Below are 16,273 nucleotides of genomic sequence, written 5' to 3' on the forward strand. Positions count from 1 at the left end.
TCTGATCGTGTCCTATAAAGCCATACAATGAAAAATTAAAGTCATTCTCAAATTGAATTATGCTATATTCCCCTCCAGCACATGTAATAGGTGAAAATTCTTCCCTAATATTTATGTCACTAATCCCTATGATTAAGTTCAAGTTACCTGGCATTCCTCAGGAAAAGGGGGGAAAGTAGCATAGTGAAATGAACAATAGTTTAGATATCAGAATTCAAGTCACAACTTTGCTATTAATTTGCTGAGTGACATTGTCATCATTTTACCTAATACCATCTCAGTTTCTTCTTCTGTGAGGGCAATGGGCAAGGAGCTCTCTAATAAGCTGTTTCTAGTTCCCATGTTTTTATGGGGCCACATAGAGGTATGTGACTTTTACCCTTTTCTGAAGGGGGAGAGTGCAATACATCCTGCCAGCCAAAGAAGTTGCTTAACCTGATGGAGGGAGAACAATCATCTGGCTTCCCTTTGTCATCAGCAGTCTACAGTCTGAGAATTTCTGGCATTCAGGTATCAGAGAAACCTTACAGGACTGGACCAGGGAATATAGATCTTAATCCAAGTCATAAAGTATAGCAATGAACAATGACATTTAGAAAGCCTATACAGAAAAAATTAATCAATTGACTGGCTTTCCAGTCATGAGACCACCATCCTAATCAATAACAGTACGAATAGCAACAGTGAACATAACTAAAGCAGGACACAATACACTGATGGATTTGACAAAGAAAAACTAGACTGTTATGACAAGAATATTAGTACTCAGCTTGAATTCCATAACTAGCAGCAGAAAATAAACAGCAGTCAGAAATAATCAGAAGATCTAGGTTTTAATTCTGGCTGTGATATTTACAAGATGTATTACTATGACAATTGCTCTCAATTTTCCTTATATGTAAGGGGGGATACATTTACCCTATTTTAGAGTAAGTAGTATAGAGAAAGTATTCTGCATTCTTATAATCAAGAATTGTTAGGCCTTGCTATGTCAAATCTCTAAGTGACAGAGAAGAAATCATAGCCTTTTATAGCCAAAAGAAACCTGTAAAAATATCTAATTCAATTCTTCTAAGTCCAATTTAATTCAACAAGCATTTATTAATCATCTGTGTGTATGGCATTAAGGCAGGTGTTGAGAGATACAAATTTAAACATCACATGATCTATAACACATATAGTTTACAGTCTAATATGGAAATAAATCACATCAATAACAATTATGCACAAAATTTAGAAGAATACAGAATACACTAAATGAAGTCCCAAGTGGATTTAATTATTACCATCTGATAATAAAAGAAGGCTTCATGAAGATTACTTTTGAGTTGAACTTTAGATAAGACATATGCCCAAGCAGGAAAGGGGAAGGATATTTTAAGCCATAAAAGTAGGGGATTGCATGCAAAACAGTATTACCCTTCCTTCTGAAAGGGACATGGGTTACAGGAAAGGCAGTCTAGGCTGAAGGAACATATGACAAGTACAGGGCATACTGGAGAGAAGGAAAGGCATTGGGAATAAGTGACTTGCCCGCAGTCACAGTATTAAGTGAGACTGAGGCAGCATTTGAACTCAAGTCTTCCTGACTCCCAGGAGCAGTGCTTTCTCCACTGCGCCACCTAGCGAGCCCGAGGCTATTTTCTAGTAGGTACAGAGTACTTGAAGATACAGTGCCTTCTCTTTGCATCTGAACTGGGCCAGGATGCTTCTGCACTCTTGGCAAGTTTTTAATGGGAAAAGATAAGCAGCATATCGGTCAAGAACTGCATGTTTTCGGGGAAGCTTAATCTCAAGGACGATTAAGTAGAGGCCCTACACTTATTATGTAGCGATTTTGGGTAAGTGCTTTTGGGAACGCGTGTCTCAGTTTTCTCCTGTTAAGTGAGGAGACCAAACAAATTACTTGGCCTCCATAATTCTCCCGTTCCTGAATCTAAGTGGCTTACACATGGCCACACAGTCCGGTCCTGTTCTGCCATGTGCTCACTTCCAGGTGGAAAAAACTTTGAGTGGTCCGCCGGCTAGCCGGGAACAGGGGAGTACATAAAATGACCCCCAGCAGCTCCGAAGGGCGAAGATTTTAGAGGGTGGCGCCTCGAGAGCGGGAAGCGAGGCTGTAGTCACGGGCTGGGCCCCTCGGAGCCTCCGCCGGAGTCACGCCCGAGGGGCCTGAGTCAGGGCCGGCCAGTCCTGGCCTTTCCCCGTATTTGGCCCTTGTCCCTCCATCTTTCTGCCCGTCAGTCAGTCCTCCAGCCTCATCCCTCTCACCTCAAGCGAGAGCGGCCCCAGACGCCCCGTCCACAGAGCACAGCAGCTCCAGCTGCTCCCGTTACGGCCACCATCGCTGCTGCCATCTTGTGCCTCCGCCCAGCGCTTCTGCGGTCACTTCCGCTTCCCCGCCTCTTCCCGGCCACGCCCCCGCGGTTTGGCAGCAGCCGCCGTCGGCGGCGCGACCTACACGCGGGCCTGCAGATTGCACTTCCGGCGCCCGGTGGGCGGGGCGGAAGCGACCTCGCGAGGAACCGCGGAGGGGCAGGAGATCGGAGGAACGGGAGGAGGGCCCAGGCCCGGGCAAAAGTTGAGACAAGCTTAGCCGGGCGAAGCCTGGCGGAGCGGAGCGGAGCTGAGGCAGGACGAGCTGATCCGAAACCATGGAGCCCAGGTAGTGGAGGTCTGGCTCCGTCCGCGGGCAGAATCGAGGCCGTGCGGGGATGTCCGGCTACACCCGCCGCACGGGGCTCACCCCGCTGTCCCGAGCCCGGAGCCTCGTCATCCAGGACGGTGAGACCTAGCGGCCGGGCCTCCCTCCCTCCTGACCCACTCCTTTCCTTTGGGCGCTGGAGCTGAGAGCACGGTTATCTGGAGGTCTTGTAGACCATCTCCCAGTACGGGGATGGAAATTGAGTTGGTTGCCCCCGGCGGCCGGCGCTCCTTCTCCCCGGCTGCTGGCTCAGCCTCCAGGGAACACCAGCCCAGATCTAACGCTGCTCTCTGATTATGTATATGAGAAGTTCCCCCAGGAGTAGGGGAAACGGGGAGAGTCACTTAGATTGCCAATTGTTTTAAAGACGCAGGGTTCGCAACTGCCGGTTTTATGGAAGAGAAAACAACTGGTGGGCGCCACAGGCTTGCTGTGGACCCTTCTGAAAGGCATTTCTAAGAACCTCTAACTATCATTTCCCTCTGCCCTTTAATTTTGCATATCACAGAATCGTCCATTCCGGAAAGTCCCAGCCATTGTACAGATGGGCAAAAAAGGGCCAGAAGAGGTCAAAGTTTTGCCCTAATTGTTAGTTGGCGGCACTTCCTTCTCAGGGAGCCCCTTGCACCGTTCTAACTCCAGGGGTCTTGCAGTTGACTCTAATCGGTCCAGTGGCTTCTCTGATTGTCCATACTGAGCCATAAAGTCACCTGTTAAAGAAGAGAATAAAAAAAATTCAGCTGTAGTCTCTCGATAGATAGGACGGGAAAAGACAGGGGCCCATAAATAGTTGCTGACAGAGCTATGATTTAAACTCTTCGAAGTCCAGCACTGTGACTTTTTATTGCCATCACATTTGTGCATTCGGGGTCTTCCAAATGAGAGTCCTGAAATGTTCAAATTGCATTTTGAAGGTGCCCACTGCTACATTGCATTTCACTCATTCAAACTGCCCATTTGGCTTATGACAACTTTTGTGTTATTTAATCTTTTTTGTATACCATGTGATTGCATAGACTGTAAGTATTTCCAGGACAGCAGCTATGACTTGTCACTCAAATATTTACCTTAGCAGAAGCTACTCTGGGAAAGATGCTATCTCTGCTCTCAAGGAACTTAAAATCTAAAAGCATTTGTTACCGATTTACATAGCACTGATTTTAAAGCACTTTGTATGACATGTTACATTCTTTACTTTTTTTATATTTCTTATTCTTTCAACTAGACCCTTTAGACTGTGTCTTTTCTTTTTTTAATCTTCTTTAGCACCTAGTACTGTGCTATGTACATAGTAGATACTCGATAAAAAGAAATTAGGAAAATTAATGAGCTTCAGGAAGTATCTGAAAGAAATTGATTGAAAGAGATTGCTATGAGGCGATGAGGTTTGGGAGGGGAAAAGGAAGGTTAGAGTTGGGCTTTGAAATATGGGTAAGATTTGGATAAGCCTTGATAAGGAGGAGGAAAAAGGCATAGGTAAAAGTGTGGAAATGGGAAAACACAAAACAGGTGGGAATGCTGAATAAATGAGTGTAATATGGTGCACAAATGAGTCTTCAACAGGAGAAAAACTATCCCAGCTTGGAGTGAAATGAAGTTGCATTCTTAACAATAAAAGAGCTTCAGGTTAGATCCTGGCTTGGGGAAGGAAGGAGTTGAGGCTTTGAGGAAAGCAATAAGATTGGAGATCTATGGCAGTTGACAAAAATTCTAAGAAGGACTAGAAAGAAGGTGTGAAAAAACACTGTGGCTTAGGAGGTTCTGGAAATCAGGATAGTGCAGTTAATTATAAGTATGGGAGATTGAAAAAAGTAAGTAGAAAATTAAAGCAAGTCAGAGTGAATATAGAAACTTGAGATAGTTTCCAGGTCCTCTGAGGTAAAGGAAAAAGAATGAAAGAATTTAGAATGGAATTACTTATAGAGGTGTCTTGTTCCTAGGAAGTGTTAAGTTTCTTGTGTCTTAATGGCACCTCAGTTCACTTCAGTTCAGCACTTTTACCTTGTTAACATCAATTATCCTGGGCCAGTATGGGGCTTAGTGTTCCTAAATCTGGATTAGATGATAATTGTTTATAAGAAAAACTAAAAAGAATGTTCCCTTTTAATAAATCTGGATCCTATGAAATATGATTTTTATGCTCCTATAAAATATGATTTTCTTATTTTAGATGATAATCTTGAAGATCTAGATGAGGCAAATCCATTTTCTTTTAAAGAATTTCTAAAAACCAAGAACCTTGGCCTGTCCAAAGAGGAGACAACCAATACTAGAATTTACACTAAGGTAACTTTAAAATTTTTTCAATAAATTCAATAAGGGGGGAGAGGTGGGAGGGGGGGAGCTCAATGAATTTTTGCTACTGATTTACATTTTGCTTTAGGGTATTGTTAATCATGAAAGAGTTTGACATCACTGGTGCTATAAAGTAAAATCATATAACTCATTTTACATAGTTAAGTTTTACTGTAATGCCACATCTGACAATTTTTATTGTGTTCCATCTACTCAGCTTATCTCTTTTAAACAAAATGAGCTATTTTGTTGTGAAATAGAAAATATATTGAATCATAAGACTGTAAAAATTATTAAATTAGTATTATATCAAAAGACATTAGACTAATAAACTCTTCAATGTAATTTTTGATTTTCTTTTTCTTTAGGAATCCACAAGACATACATTAGGACTTGAAAATAATTCCCCAACTTCTAAAACTGTAGGATATAGTTTAGAATATGAGGAACCTTTTTTCCAAGATCCAACTGGTGCTGGAGATTTGTTGGATGAAGATGAAGATGATGACTGGAGTGGGACTTATCGGCCATCTGCCATGGAACAAACTCATGCTTCCAGAGTTAATACTAGCCCATCACCACGTAGTACATATATTTCCTTTTTTTCCAACCCACCTGAACTGCCAGGCATCGAGTCTCTTGGTCCATGGACTTTAAATGATAGTGACTCATGTGTTTCTCCTACATCTCAAGTGAACAACACAAACAAAGAGTTTGCTGTTCGCGGAGAATACTTGGGAGATAGGCATTTTCGATCGCTGCAGATAAGCTATGAAGCAGTAAGTGTAGATGGAATGCTCTTCACCTATCTGATAAATCTCAAATATCTTGGGAAGTTTTTCATGGAGAAAAACTATTGATCTTGCTTTCCTAGTGACCTTTTATGTCTTTGGAGCAAAGAACAATCAGCCCTAATGTGCTGCTGCAGTTTGATGATTACTATGGTTAGTTATTTTGGCCTTGCTCACAGATATGAATGCAGCTGTTTTAAACAGTACTGTGTGATGAATGCAAGTACAGGAGATGTGAATACAATAGTATACTTGTGTCATAGTTGGATAAGACATCTTGGAAACCTAAACATTTTTAACCATTGTCTTAAATTTCTTTACTTTTACAAATAAGAAATTTCATGACTAGTTGTATGCAGGATCTAATTTCTAATTTTCTTTTCCATTTTCTGCAGCTCAGAGAAGAAAACATTAAGCTAAGAAGAAAAATTAATGAGATTCAGAACTTTTCTGAATCTCAGACAGAAATGTATGTACACTTCTATGTAGTAATATGAGTTTCATTTATTTTTATTTTCAAAGGATTAATTTATGTCAGTGGAAGGTAATAGCTTAACTATTACTGTCTGTATTTTAAGGGATGACTATGGTAAAGTTTTTTCTTGTTTAAAGGTTTCCTGATGAATTTTTCATTAAATTTTTTTATTGAGTTATGTAATAGAGTTGTTGTATGGGATACAGCATGGCAGAGAGGTTACAGTGTTAGCCTTGCAAAACACAGGAGTTCTAGTCTCACCTCTCCTACCACATGGGTGACCTTGCAGAGCCTCAGTTTTCTCTTCTGTAAAAAGGATGTTACTTAATATACCTGTGATATCTATCTTGCCCAAATGAGAGTGTATACAAAAGTATGTTACAAACTTTAAAGTTGTACATAGATGTCAGTTGTTAATTTGAAATGAGAGAGATATTGGATTTGGACTCAGTGATGCCAGGTTCATCAAGTTAGAGCCTGAAGCTACTTTGGAAGGCATATAGTCTTAAGATCCTCTTTTTACAGATGAGGAAATGGAGGCCCCAAGAAGTTACATATTTTGTCTAAGATTATATAGAAAGTGGCAGAGCCAGGATTTGAACTCAGCCCTTTGACTAGATATAATTTATCTTTTTTTTTCAAATCTTGTCTTGGGCATAATTGTAATTCTGAGCAAGTTATTTAAGCTTGCTGAGCCTCAGTTTTTTCATCTGTAAAATGGGGATCACTAGGGCAACTAGTTGATGTAGTGGATAGAGTTAATCAGCCCTGAAGTCAGGAGGACCTGAGTTCAGATTTGACCTCAGACACTTAACACTTCCTGGCTATGTGACCCTGGGCAAATCACTTAATCCTTATTGCCTCAGCAAAAAAAGAAAAAAATTGGGGATCACCAAGTTGGTATGAGATGCTATAAGATAATGAATGTAAAGAGATTTAAACTCTTAAAACACTTAATCATCTATTTTTAAAAATTAATTGAGAGATGCTTATAAGTTATTTGTGACTTAACCAAAGCCTTCTGTGCAGGAATCATAGTCATTAAAATAACCTATCTTTTTCCTTGTCCTAATAAGGGTAAGAACACTTGAGCGAAAATTGGAAGCAAAAATGATGAAAGAGGAAAGCGACTATCATGATCTTGAATCGGTGGTACAACAAGTGGAACAGAATCTTGAATTGATGACTGTAAAAAAATTTTTTTTAATTTTTTTGAAAATTGTTTCTTTAAAATTTGTTTTCTAGGAGAGCATAAGTGTCAAGAAAATTTCTTTGAGGAATGAATTATCTATTATCAATCAGCTAGAAGATTAATTTAGCATTATTTCAATATTTTGTACATTTTGTTGAGCTGTAACATAGCTAGTTATTATAACTATCCCTAGGTAAAATCACTTTGCATCTTAATCTCCACAGACCTTTACAGTGGTTAAATTCCTAAGTAGATGTCTTATCTGACCTGGTTGTCGGTAATTTCCTTACTGGAAGTTTGCTGTACTCATAAAATTATAGGTTTAGTCACAGCAAAAAGTCCAGGTATTCTATGTGTTCGATTGACTCATAATATCTTTATGTAAAATTGGATTACAAATAGGATCTTGTAATCAATTTTTTGGAGAAAGAGATGGGAGAGCTGCTTTTGACCATCCAAAATGGCTATAGAATACAAAATAGTTGGCTTATTCTGAGCTAGAATGGAATGGTAAGAAAATTAATATCTTGTCATTGGGAGGTTTTCAGACATTGATAAATGCCTATTTGGAATATTATAAAAAGTATTCTTATTGTGGGCAGACAGTTTAAGATCCTTTTTAAATTACTGATTAGAAATTGTATGAATTGACCAGATTTTAAGTGCATAAAAATCTTTTGGTGGGTTTCTTGGATAAAATATCAATTTTATTTAACTTTTAGTTTGAAAATAGTAAATTTGCAGTTGGTATTTACCTGCAACAAACATTATTTTAATGCTTAAGTACTTATATTGTGGTAGACACAAATGACAATGGAATGTGATTTAATTCAACAAGCATTTTTAAAGTATCTAGGTACTAGATATACCTTTCTTTGAGAGTTGAAATTATCTTTTAGGAAGTTTAAAAGCTTTCAAATTTAACCTCTTCCAAAATTTGGTTAAGAATATTCATTTAGATGTTCTGGAATCCAGTAATAAAATAGCAGGTCTCCATTTCCTGTATGGGTATTTAAGGAGAAAGCAGGTTAAATTATCAGGATACTTTACCAAATTTGTATATGACTAGCATTATCAATTTTTTTTTATATTAATATCTATAATCTTCCTTTCTCTCATTCCTCACATCCAGTCATTGGCCATTTCTTTTTGATTCTATCTCCATAATGTGTTTTCTATCTACCTCTTCTCTCTAGACCTACAGTTGCCACTCTAGTTCAGGCCCTCATTTATTTTTTGCTTTCACTATTATAATAGTCTAATGGGTCTATCTGCTTCTATCCTCTCCTTTTTCCAGTCTGTCCTTACACAGGTGCCAAGGTGGTATTCCTAAAGTACAGGTCTGATATAATACTTTTCATGATCAGGAAGCTCAGAACCCCACTCTTCCCTCTCTGGTAAAATATAAACTCTTCCATTTGACTTTTAAACCTCTTTACAATCTGGTTCAGCCTATATATTTCTAGACTTATTGCATATTACTATTCTTCACATTTTCAGCATTCTAGCCAAATTGACCTGATTGCTATTCTTCATATGTGATATTCTGTATCCCCTCTTTGTGCGTTTGCTCATGCTCTGTGTTCTTCTGTCCTTTGTATCTGGGTTTCCCTCCCCTATCTCTTGCCTCTAGAAATCCCTGACTTCATTCAAAGCTCATTCAAATACCATCCCTGGAAGCTTAACCTTCCCCTCCCTAGTTGCTAATGACTCCCCCTAGAAATTGCTTTGTATATATTCTGTATTTAATTTTTAATATAAATTTTACTTCCCTCAATAGAATGAAAGTTTCTTGACTGTGAGGTACTGGTTATTTTTATATTTGTATCCCCAGAATTTAGCAGTGTAATAGGCACTTAATAAATGTTTGTTGAATAAATGAATAACCATATGTTTTAAATGGCTTTCAGAATTTACTATTATAATGTCAGTGGTTTTCTTGTAACAGAAGCGGGCTGTGAAGGCAGAAAATCAAGTTACAAAACTGAAGCAGGAAATAAATATGCTCCAGGTAAAATACATTTTTAGTTTCTTCCTGGACGCATATCATGTGTCACTGTTTCACTGCAAATTAGTGCAAGAAAGGAAACATGGAAGTGAACCCTTAATATTTTCCCCTTTCCTTCTTTAATTGGGCTAAATTCAAAGGAATTGGGATAAGTCCTAGAATTTATGATTCCATAACTGAATGATTCATTATTTTACTTAAATTTAATTCTATCAACACTTACATAATAACATTAATATTTTCTCATATTTGTACAGTAGTTTACAATTTTTTATATACATTCTCATTTGGTTCTTTTGTCAGACCTATGAGGTTGGTAGAGTAGATAAAATCATTTCCATTTTGTTGAGGAGAAAACCCATGGAGAGGTTCAAGTCAATGGATATTTATAAGATCTCAGTTCAGAATATATGCACTTAACTTGCTAACAGGTCATATAGGCAATAAGTGATAGGACTGAGATTGAGTTAGGTCTTTTGAACCTAAATTGAGTGCTCTTGTCATTATACCATACTACTTTAAAAATGACTTAAAGCAGCCCTTGCCCTCAAAAAACTTTAGTAGAGATAATGCTAGAGGGAAAATGCAAGAACTGAGGACATAATTTTAGCTTCAGATACTGTATGTGGAAAATATTTTTTAATGTATAGATTTGATTCTTTTGTCAAGGAAAAAACATAAGCTATTCCTAGATTTCACAGAAGCAAAGCTAGTTGTGCCAATGCAACAATGAGGTAATAAGTTTATAGGTTATCAGCTAGCAAAACTTCCTAACTACTCCAATTGCTAGTTTGTTCTAATGAGAAAGGTACCACAAACATGCGGTTATACCCAGTGTTTTACTTTGTATGTCTTAATAATCCTAATTTATCTTAATTAAATCATATTATCTTTCTTCTAAAGGCTCAGCTTACTAATTATAAGAGAGACAATGAAGCCCTTCGATCTGGTCAATGTGCCAATTTGACAGTAGTTAAACAAAACACAGATGTTGCTTTGCAAAATCTCCGAGTTGTCATGAACAATGCACATAGTTCAATAAAGTAAGTTTTCTGTATGATTTTGGGACATTGTTGCATGATGGGTATGTCCAATTTTTAAAAAAATCTTCCTAGTATAGCTGATATGATGAGTAAGCTTATTGGGAATAAGAAAGATACTGTTCTTTCTATGTCATATCTGATGTACTCAGAAGATAGATGGCATGGAATTGGTGATTTATTTTTTTTTTGCTGAGGCAATTGGGGCTAAGTGACTTGCTCAGGGTTACATAGCTAGGAAGTGTTAAGTGTCAAAAGCCAAATTTGAACTCAGGTCCTCCTGACTTCAGAACTGGTGCTCTATCTACTTTACTACCTAGCTGCCCCCATTTTTTTTTTTTTTTTTTTTTCTCATAGGAAGATAGGAATAGTGTAATTATCTTTTGAGTGAACTCATTAATCCATTTTGTTAGTTTTGTTTAAAACATAGGAGCTAATCTGCTTTTTTCTACCTTTTTTTTTGTATTCTAGAATTTCCTACCTTTTAATGTGTTTCTTGCTACAATTGGGCACTGTAAATGACACACACTGATTAATTTTGCAAATATTTATTGCATGCCTACAGTGTACAAGGCTTTGTCAGGGTAGAAGTAAAGATTGAGATCTACCCCCAAGGAGCTTACAATTAAAGAAGGAAAGAAAAAGTGTACATTTTATATCTGTTTATGTTTTCATTCTAGGCAGTTGCTTTCTGGAGCTGAAACATTGAATCTTGTTGCTGAAATCCTTAAATCCATAGACAGAATTTCTGAAATTAAAGAAGAGCCTTGACAAACTGCTGAAATGTCTTCTAGCTTAAAGCTCTGCTGAAATGCTGTAATCACTTCTTGCTTTATTTGGGGAAAACAATTGTGTCTTTAAATATGCAGTCATCTTCCTCAGTACTCATCACGAAATACAAATTTCATAACCTAAAACAGAGTTATTAGCCTTAAAACTCAGTTGGGTGGCAACTGTTGGACTTGAGGTGGGTCTGCAGTTTATATTAACTCTTTTAGGTGAATTGTCATATTTCACAAATTCTAATAAACAAAGACTTACCAACAGTTGAAAAGGGGGGGGGAAATAATCTGTTTTTAGGGAATTTTCTAAACATGAAAATGAGTTCTGGAATAAGTATTGCTTTCTATTGTCTATTATAGTATTTCCTGGATGTTAATTGCAAAATGAGCCTAACTTGAGTGTCTTTTGTTAACACTCCCTTTAAAGAAAGAAAAAAAAAGAATAAAAATTATAACACAAAATGTACATAGTAGAGACTACTGACTTTTGCCTAGGGAATCTGTGCCTCAAGTATCTCCTCATGTTCCTAAAGACTTGAAGGTTCACACTTGTGCCTTCAAGAAATATAGTTTTAAAACATAGATATATATATATATAGATATGCAGGCTAATAGTACCAACTAAAGTACTATGAATTGTAACAGATCCAAAGTACCAATGTGCTACTACTTTTCTAAGTTTGCTACAGGAATTGTTCAGTAAATATTCCATAATGTTAAACTCATTAAGTGTACCTTTTTTTTTTTTTTATCAGGTTTCTTAATATTTAAATACCAACTCTACTGCTGCAGTGTATTGCTAAGTTTTTCAAATGACATTTTTACAGCAAAATTTAGGTTGCAACAGTTTCTAGGTTGGCATGGGAACATTCTTTCCTTTGCCTTTCCAGAATTTTTCTATGATGTGGATAAAAACACTAAAATTCTATAGGTCTTTTGCTGTTTGATGTAAATGGTTTTTTAAAAAAAAAATAAATTGTAGTTTTTTTCCACCTCTATAATGTGACAGCTTTGCTACTTACTAAATTAGGATGTGTTTGCAACTTCATTTCTTACAAAACCAGCTGCCCTTCATGTTCAAACATTATATAATACTACTTCATCACCTGCAGGGTATTCCATTTCAGTTGATTTAAAATTGATTAAGTTTTACTAATTCTGAGTTTGATGCTTGGAGCCAGCAAGGTGAATCTGTAAAACAGCTTACTGGGACTACAGGTAGTCTGGTTATCAAATAGTGAAGCTTAATTGGCCCACTTAGGGAATATCTAACCCATGATAGCAGTTTTGTCAGTACCATGTTGTATCCAACTTTTTGCACTTATATTCTTGCAGATCATATTGATTACTGAGGTAAAGAAATTGGGTTTCAAACAAAAAAAAAAGTGTAAAATGCACAACATCTATACACACTACTGCTAAGCATTATAATTTTGGTTTGCAGAAATGCTAGTCAAAGTACACTGCTGAAACAGAATTTAGCCACCTAATGTGATTGACACAATTGTTAAAATATAACTTGCTGATTCTTTTATCAAATTGGACTGTCTTTGATAATGTATTCTAATGGGAAAAGGTTTAAACCTGAGAGTCTAGATGAGTTCTATGCAGTGTAGTCTTAGATGCTATGCTTTAATTCTTAGACTTTTCCCCCCATTTATAAAAGGGAATAGTTGCTGTGCTATTTATACACTATCTTCTTACTGATAGAATGAGACCATGTGAAAGGGCTAAAATGCAAGTATTATATGGTTGCCATAACATGCTTGTCAAATCAGATAATATCTAATTTGGTGTTTTTTTCTTAAGAATGTCCTGCATTATAGTGTTAATGGATGTCTCTTCATTTAAGGTATATCAGAGACATACTTTCAGGCTCAACAGGCTTTCACATAGCTGCAGGCAAGAATTACAGGGATGTATTTAAGGAGATGAGTAGTTCTGGGTATATGTAGAATTGTTTTCTAACAGAGTCCCAAACTAATTCCCTTCCCCTTCCCCTCCAGTTGCTTAAATTTGCCAGGTTAGCTCATTTCAGAGACAAACTACCATTGATGTTAGTAAATCAACAAGTATTTATTAAGCACCACTTGAAAGTTGTTGAAATTGTTTCTGGCCACCTCCCTTAGGAAGAACCAAAAATGAATTTTAGGAAACTCCTAGGAAGATCAACCAAGGAAACTAAAGGAAGGAAATATGGAGTTTCAACTTAGCCTTGTTATTTAACTAGTTAAGTAACACATTCTGTTATAAAAGTGTCAGAGTTGGGATCTGAAACCAATTCTTTCTGGCTCCCAAGTATATCCACTATGGATACTGTGCTCAGTTGCCTCCTTAGGGTCATTCTATGCTTCTAATAGATTTCCCTCCTCTCTCAGGAAAATCATTCCAATCTCAATAGAACTTAACCCTATAATAAAATTGAAAATGTCAAAAGGTACTATATCCCTCTCCAGATTCCAGGAAAAATCCTCTTGGAAAAATGGGTAATAAGTCAGGATGAACTTTTTTCTTTGGGAAATGGATTAAAGGTCATATCAAATGTTTTAAATAAAGAAAACTCTTAAGTTTTATAATCATTGTCTTCCCTGTCCCACAAGTATTTTGGTTACTGACTCATCTAAGGGCAGTCTCCCCTTTACCTGTGTGATATGCTGGCTAGTACTCATCTTTATTTGGGAAGGATTTCATTACATTTAGTGTAATTCTAAGAGTAAGGGCAGTGGTTGGGCAGCTAAGTGGATAGAGTGGTGGCCTGGAATTAGAAAAACCTGAGTTCAAATTCAGCTTCAGTGTCTAAACATTTAACCCTGTTTGCCTCAGTTTCCTCATCTGAGTTAGAGAAGGAAATGGCAAACCACACCAGTATCTGCCAAGAAAACCCCAAATAGTAATAAAGACTTGAAGATGACTGAACAAAAAGGGCAGTGGTCCAGGAGAAATGAGATAGTAAACTTGTTGACCCAATTCTGGAATGTTAACCCAGGCTATTTTAAGATATTTTCCTAGTACACCATTCTTATGTTTGAAATCTTGGGTCGGTCATGTTAAAGAGGATGTGGGGACTATGCCGGATTGGACATCTCTCCAAACTACAAATGGCTCAGACATAAGAGTAATGTCGAATTAAATTGTTTCTAGAAGACTTTAAGCTTAAGTCTCAGATTAGTATTAATATTTTTTCTTCAACACTCCAAGCCTACCTACATTTTATTGTTAACCTTTCCACATTTTCCTTTCTCTCCACTAAAGTTCTTCTCTAATGACTACTCATGGAGGCATGGAGGTGATCCTGAATTCTTGAAGGCAGTAACATCATTGACAGCGATTTTATCAAGCTGGAATGGATGTGCGCCCAATGACTGACTGCAGGTCTCCTGTTCCAGCACCAATCCCACTCGGTTTGGAGAGGCTCATCGACAGAACAGCCCAAGGACGAATAATTCTGCCACAACAGCTCCCCGAGACCACGAAATTATATAATGGTTGCACTCTTGGTTGCTAAAGGAATACTAATACTCAAACCACAAGCTATTCTCCTTATAATAGTCAACTGTCGTTAAACTTCCCCTTTCCCGTCCCCGCCACCCCCACCTCAGTCCCTCCGAATTCGGAAGCCAGCCTGACATGAGGCAGGAGGGTGTTGTGGGAGGCCACAGTGGCTGCGGGACCAGGAGCTTCCTCAGTAGTCCAGGAAGCGACGCTTCCCGATCTCACGCCCTGGTGAAGAAGGCTCCCCTCACCTCCGAGGGAAGACTACCAGAGGAGGAAACGCCCCCCACCAGATTCAGTCGGTGTCTGCTCCAGCACTCGGAGCCCTAAGGAGGGAAAGGAAAGGAGCCGTGTTCAGGGCCACACATCCCAGGGATGTCACAGACCAGCCACCACCTGAAAAGTCTCATGGACTTGGGGCCAGCTCTGCAGTCCGCCCTACGCAGCCTCTTCTAGCGGTCGGGGCGGCAGTCACAGGAACGCTGGCGACCTCCCGGGCACTGGCGATTCGCGAGGCGCACGCCCCGTGGCGAAGGATGTGAGCGGCCGCTGCTGGGAACAGGGCCCCCTCGGAGAACAGAAAGAAAGGAAAGGAAGAGGCTCTTGTTGGGGGAAGGGCTACCCCAGGTCCCTACCAGTTCTAGCCTTTAGGATTGCCGCCGCTTCCTTACTTCTCCTCCCTAGCGTCTCCGGCCGCGCGACGTCAGACCGGCTCCTCCGGCCTCGAGGTGGCTCTTCCGGTACGTGAGAGGGGGCGTGGAGCGACTTCCGCCCAAAGCCGGAAGACCGTTAACCTCCTCCTCCTCGGGTTCTCCAGGCGCTGGAAGGTAAGCAGCAACAAACACCCCATCGTGGTGGGACTGGGTGAGAGTGGGACAGGAAAGGAATAGGGGGGCCCTGGAGGGACACGGGAAGACGACTAAAATTGACTGAATATATAGGGTGGGTAAATTGCGATATTAATAGAAGGGGTAGGCTCAGGTGGAGAGGAGAGGAGGCCTGAGATAGAGATTGGGGGCGATTTGCAGCAGAACAAAATGCTTCGAGGGGAGAGAGCTGTTTTAGGTCAAGGGTTTTGCAAGGAGCAAAACCAGAACTCGAACACAGAATTCCTTATGGTTCAGCGCTCGTTCCTAATGGGATCGTGATAGTCACTAACCTCTGAGCCTCAATTTCCTCATCTGTAGAATGGAAATATTTGTATTATCCATCCCTCAGGGTTGAGAAGAATTTTATAAACCTTAAAGTGCTAAACAACTGTGAGTTACGTTTTCATTTCCACGTGCTAGAAACGTAAGTATGGCACACACACACCCCCACGAGTCAGGTAAAATCATCGGCTTTTATAAAGGCCTACTGTGTGCCAGGCCGTTTCTCTGCCCATCCTCAAGCTCTCTGTATAACAGGGAGAAAGCAGCGGACAGTTTTCGGAAGGTAGGATTGGCTGATGCTTGAAGGAAACCCGGAGGCTCAATGGAAGAGGGAGGGGCTTTC

General features: G+C 39.1%; 3 protein-coding genes across 6 annotated transcripts in view; 2 read left to right on the forward strand and 1 right to left on the reverse strand.

Moving 5' to 3' along the window:
* PMPCA (peptidase, mitochondrial processing subunit alpha) overlaps positions 1–2,427 on the reverse strand; it is a 30,667-nt gene extending 28,240 nt beyond the window's left edge. For both annotated transcript variants that reach the window (XM_074294098.1, XM_074294097.1), the window contains exon 1: positions 2,272–2,427. In XM_074294098.1, coding sequence (XP_074150199.1) covers positions 2,272–2,357 — 86 coding nt within the window. In that variant the 5' untranslated portion in view covers positions 2,358–2,427. The remainder of the gene's footprint in view (positions 1–2,271) is intronic.
* A 46-nt stretch (positions 2,428–2,473) lies between these two features.
* ENTR1 (endosome associated trafficking regulator 1) lies at positions 2,474–11,749 on the forward strand. Of its 2 annotated transcripts, XM_074294099.1 has the most exons (8): positions 2,474–2,784; positions 4,875–4,990; positions 5,368–5,778; positions 6,186–6,259; positions 7,342–7,453; positions 9,406–9,468; positions 10,369–10,508; positions 11,186–11,749. In XM_074294099.1, the coding sequence occupies exons 1-8, from the start codon at positions 2,715–2,717 to the stop codon at positions 11,274–11,276; spliced, it is 1,077 nt and encodes a 358-aa protein (XP_074150200.1). In that variant the 5' UTR covers positions 2,474–2,714; the 3' UTR covers positions 11,277–11,749. The 2 variants fall into 2 exon arrangements, with proteins under 2 accessions (XP_074150200.1, XP_074150201.1); XM_074294100.1 differs by lacking the exon at positions 9,406–9,468 and having other exon boundaries at positions 2,499–2,784.
* A 3,194-nt stretch (positions 11,750–14,943) lies between these two features.
* Positions 14,944–16,273, forward strand: part of SNAPC4 (small nuclear RNA activating complex polypeptide 4) — a 45,168-nt gene continuing 43,838 nt past the window's right edge. For both annotated transcript variants that reach the window (XM_074294089.1, XM_074294088.1), the window contains exon 1: positions 14,944–15,606. The gene's annotated coding sequence lies outside the window, so the exon portion shown is untranslated. The remainder of the gene's footprint in view (positions 15,607–16,273) is intronic.

This window comes from Sminthopsis crassicaudata, chromosome 2, assembly GCF_048593235.1.
Source record: "Sminthopsis crassicaudata isolate SCR6 chromosome 2, ASM4859323v1, whole genome shotgun sequence".
Taxonomy (NCBI): domain Eukaryota; kingdom Metazoa; phylum Chordata; class Mammalia; order Dasyuromorphia; family Dasyuridae; genus Sminthopsis; species Sminthopsis crassicaudata.